Consider the following 4,307-nt stretch of genomic DNA (forward strand, 5'->3'; position numbering starts at 1 on the left):
CAGGCTGACCAGTGCACAGGACTCCAGGGATTCCTCGTGTTTCACAGCTTTGGAGGTGGCACTGGCTCCGGATTCACTTCCCTCTTGATGGAGCGACTCTCCGTTGACTATGGCAAGAAGTCCAAGCTGGAGTTCTCCATCTACCCGGCCCCGCAGGTCTCCACGGCCGTGGTGGAGCCCTACAACTCCATCCTCACCACCCACACCACCCTGGAGCACTCAGACTGTGCCTTTATGGTGGACAACGAGGCCATCTACGACATCTGCCGCAGGAACCTGGACATCGAGCGCCCGACCTACACCAACTTGAACAGACTCATCAGCCAGATCGTCTCATCCATCACAGCATCACTGCGGTTTGACGGGGCCCTGAATGTCGACCTGACCGAGTTCCAGACCAACCTGGTGCCCTACCCGCGCATCCACTTCCCCCTGGCCACCTACGCCCCCGTGGTTTCAGCCGAGAGAGCTTATCATGAGCAGCTTTCGGTGGCCGAGATCACCAACTCCTGCTTTGAGCCAGCCAACCAGATGGTGAAGTGCGACCCTCGCCACGGCAAGTACATGGCCTGCTGCCTGCTGTACCGTGGGGACGTGGTGCCCAAGGACGTCAACGCCGCCATCGCCACCATCAAGACTAAGCGCAGCATCCAGTTTGTGGACTGGTGCCCCACGGGCTTCAAGGTGGGCATCAACTACCAGCCGCCCACGGTGGTGCCGGGGGGGGACCTGGCCAAGGTGCAGCGCGCCGTCTGCATGCTGAGCAACACGACGGCCATCGCCGAGGCCTGGGCTCGCCTGGACCACAAGTTCGACCTGATGTACGCCAAGCGAGCCTTCGTGCACTGGTATGTGGGCGAGGGCATGGAGGAAGGGGAGTTCTCTGAGGCGCGGGAAGACATGGCCGCTCTGGAGAAGGATTACGAGGAGGTGGGCCTGGACTCCTATGAGGACGAAGAGGAGGGCGAGGAGTAGAGAAGCCCCTGCCAAAAAGGACCGTGCTCCTTCCCCATGTTACCTGCAGAAATCCTTTGCAATAAACCGTTTCAGAGCCTCCGTGTCTCCCACTAACCCCCCAGCCGTATCGGTTTCTTGCCAGGTCAGGTGTGTGGTGAGTGCTTCAGCTCTGCTGCTGGTGCTGCTATGCTTCCTCCCAGCGCTCTGCTCCAACTCCGGCTTGCTCCCCACGCAGGTAAGAGCCCTTGGGGCCGTGGCACACATCCCACCCCGCTCGCTGCTCCAGCCAGGGGTGGGTACTGCTTCCTCGTGTGGTATATGGCCCCGCGTTGTATCCTGGAGCCCAGGGGAGCAGATTTAGCCTGGGCAGGAAAAAATCCGCAGCTGCTGGGACTCTTCCCACATGCAGCCAGAGAGTAGGTGGGCTTCTCTGGAAGGAGAGTGGTTGAAGCAGTGGGAGCAGCCTGGCACCCCTGTCCTTGTGGCCACGGTGCAGGACAAGGGGCATGCCTGGCTCTGCGGTACAGTGGGTGCACCCCGCAAGGGCCTCCAGCACGGCATGAACCCCCGCAGCTGCTTTTCTGCTGTGTTGTGGTGAGAGGATTAAAGGAGGGGAACCCTCCCTGTGAAACCGTTTGTCTGCATCTCTTTTTTTACCCCCCCCTCTGCGGGCAGCTCAACTTCTGTGTGTCCCAGTGAGCCTCTCCAGCCAAGGGTGGTTGTGCCATCCCCAGGCTCTGCTCGCCCCCACCGGAGCAGGGCTGCTGTCCCTTCCCCCCTGCCACCGCCTGCCTGCGCTGTGCTGAGCCCCCTTCCCGCAGTGCCCAGCCCCGGAGGCTCCGAACAGCGAACAGCGGCGCCTGGCTCCAGCTGCAGAGTTGTGTTAACTCCCATTAGGAGCACGCTGGGGCCAGGGATTAACTTTCCCTGCTTATTGCTAATGCTCCGCGCTGCCCCACCGGGGCTGTCCTCCGCTGCCCTTCCCCTCTGGCAACGCTTGGTGGCTCAACCCAGACAGCGTGCCCTGCTGTCCTCCTGTCCCTGCTGGGATCCCCTCCCCGCAGACAGGGACACATCCACACCTCCGCAAGAACATCTTTTACTCCGAACACAAGGCAACGTTGGCGCTGAGAGCAGTGGCGGACCGAGTGCCGGGTCCTCCCCACCTTGCTCCAGCACCACACTGGGACCCAGACTGCAGCTCTGCCCCGGGCAGGAGTGACCCTCCTGGGGTGCAGAGCTGCAGGGCCACGGTTGCCGTCACCTGGGGGATCCCACAGCATCCTCCTCTGCAACCCCCAGGGGAGGCAGCAGCCGGCGAGGGCCCCGTGTTTAGCAGCAGGTCACATGTCCACAGTTCTGGGGCACAGACCAAGTCCCAGGCAGCAGCATCCAGGGCACAGATCACTCCAAACCCAACACACCTCTGGCACAGAGCAGCATCTCTCCCCGAGTGCGGCAATCGCCTCTGCAACGGCTCCACGGGGGAGCAGGGACGAAGGCAGCTGCTTTTCCCCTGGCTCATCGTCAGGGCACATCGCCACCACGGGGTGGGACGGGCTCAGATCTGCGTGGTGTCCTGGCCCACCGGCGCTGGCTGCAGCCCCTCCAGCTGGTGGAGGACGTCATTTATGCTGGGCCGCTCCTGGGGGTTCAGCGTCATCATGGAGGAGAGCAGGTGCTGCAAGGCAGCCGAGTACCTGGAGGAAAGACAGCGAGGGGGGGCCTGCATGGTACACAGCACAGGGGGCTGCCTGGGAGCAGGGTCGCCCTCCCCAGCTCCTCACCTGGTCGTGGGGGGCATGGCGATGGGGTTCTGCACTGCCAGAGCCACGCTGTCGCCCTTCTGGAAGATGGCGTCGTAGGGGCCCTCCCCAAACATCATGCAGTACAGCACACAGCCTAGGGACTGGAGCATGGTGGGGTCAGGGCAGCCCCACGGTGGAGGGCTGGGGGCTGGGGGGCTGGATCCTTACCCAGATATCTGTGCGCTCGTCTATGACGCACTGGCTCGGCACCGTGAAGAGCTCAGGGGCACGGTAGGAGATGGTGCAGCGCTGGGCAGCCCAGTCCTGCAGAGAGGAGGGTGAGGGTAGGGATGAAGGGCTCAGGGCAGGAATGGGCTGGTGGGGTGATGTCCCAGGGCACCCACCTGCACGGCCATGGCCTCCCGAGAGCTGTTGACTTCAATGTGAGCTTGGTTCATGGAGCCCAGGTCCATCAGCACAGGCCGGTCATCCTCATCCAGCAGCACGTTTGTGGGCTTGAGGTCCCTGTGGGGATGGACGTCACTGAATGCCCACTGGGGCGCCTGCCAACCCCCCCAGCCGGGGCTGCCGGCTCCCCACCTGTGCGCATAGCCCTTGCTGTGGATGGCTTGCAGCCCGCAGCAGATGCCGTGGAGGATGAGAAGGATCCGCTGCTCTGACATGAAGGTCCCTTTCTCCTGCAGTGCTTCCACCTTGCTCCAGAGGGTCCCCCCCTGGCAAACGCAAGCAGCCGGTCACCACTGCTGCTCCCGGCAGCAATGGGGTGGGGGTGGCCAGGGGAGCCCCCCTCACCTTCACGTAGGGCAGGAGAAGCCAGGCTTCATGCTTGGTGCCCTTCTCCACCATGCAGTGGGCCTCCAGACGCAGGATGTTGGGGTGGTCGAAGAGGCCGTGCATCTCTACCTCGTGCAGGGCAGCCTGGCGGTCCTCCTTGTCATGGCAGAGGATGCGCTTCAGGGCATAGAAGCGTCCGTCCCGCAGACCCTCCACCAGGTCCACATAGCTGAAGCCCCTGCGAGGAGCCGAGCGTGGCATGGGCTGGGTGTCCCATGCAGCACCCACATCGGGGCCTTGTGCCCAGCCTCAACTGTGTGGGGCAGAAGGCAGCAGGTGCCTGCATCCCTCTCCATGGGAACCCCCCAGGCATGCACGTTCCCCCCCACTTTGGGGCACCTGCCAGGCACCCAAAGTGTCCCCCCTCTGCATGAACAACCCCACTGGCCCAATCACCCTCACTCCCATGGATCCAAGCACACACTGCTGGGCATGACTGACCCCTGCCACCCAGCATAAGAATCTGCCTCCATGCAAAAGCACCCCCAATGCTCAAGCATCTCCCCCCACCAGGCCCAAACACCCCCTGTGCTCAAGCATCTCCGCACCATGCCCGAGCACCCCACACAGACCCAAGCATACCCCCCCATCGCCTGAGCATCCCCCCGTGCCTGAGCATCACTTCCATGCCTAAGCATCCCCGGTATGCACAAGCAACCCCCATGCCCGAGCATCCCCCCCATGCACAAGCACCCCCCATGCCCGAGCATCCCTCCCATGCATAAGCACCCCCCATGCCCGAGCATC

General features: G+C 63.2%; 2 protein-coding genes across 3 annotated transcripts in view; one reads left to right on the forward strand and one right to left on the reverse strand.

Annotated features, from left to right (window-relative positions):
• LOC103895364 (tubulin alpha-5 chain) overlaps window positions 1–1,593 on the forward strand; it is an 11,447-nt gene extending 9,854 nt beyond the window's left edge. For both annotated transcript variants that reach the window (XM_009274924.2, XM_009274925.2), the window contains one exon: window positions 4–1,593. In XM_009274924.2, the coding sequence (XP_009273199.2) occupies window positions 4–975 (972 nt within the window). In that variant the 3' untranslated portion in view covers window positions 976–1,593. The remainder of the gene's footprint in view (window positions 1–3) is intronic.
• Window positions 1,594–2,042: 449 nt separating this feature from the next.
• STK16 (serine/threonine kinase 16) lies at window positions 2,043–3,761 on the reverse strand. Its single transcript, XM_009275015.2, has 6 exons — window positions 3,519–3,761; window positions 3,306–3,439; window positions 3,110–3,230; window positions 2,934–3,029; window positions 2,745–2,866; window positions 2,043–2,657 (listed from the first exon to the last, which is right to left on the reverse strand). The coding sequence occupies exons 1-6, from the start codon at window positions 3,759–3,761 to the stop codon at window positions 2,519–2,521; spliced, it is 855 nt and encodes a 284-aa protein (XP_009273290.1). The 3' UTR covers window positions 2,043–2,518.
• Between the last annotated feature and the right edge of the window lie 546 nt (window positions 3,762–4,307).

This window comes from Aptenodytes forsteri, unplaced genomic scaffold (genome assembly GCF_000699145.1).
Source record: "Aptenodytes forsteri isolate BGI_AS27 unplaced genomic scaffold, ASM69914v1 Scaffold255, whole genome shotgun sequence".
NCBI lineage: Eukaryota > Metazoa > Chordata > Aves > Sphenisciformes > Spheniscidae > Aptenodytes > Aptenodytes forsteri.

Excerpts from the sequence above, each read along its gene's own strand:
- STK16 (XM_009275015.2), bottom strand. The coding sequence starts at position 3,761 with ATGCCACGCTCGGCTCCTCGCAGGGGCTTCAGCTATGTGGACCTGGTG. Across the intron at positions 3,231-3,305 it reads AGCAAGGGCTATGCGCACAG|GGACCTCAAGCCCACAAACG; the intron begins GTGGGGAGCCGG and ends CCATCCCCACAG. Across the intron at positions 3,030-3,109 it reads GGGAGGCCATGGCCGTGCAG|GACTGGGCTGCCCAGCGCTG; the intron begins GTGGGTGCCCTG and ends TCCTCTCTGCAG.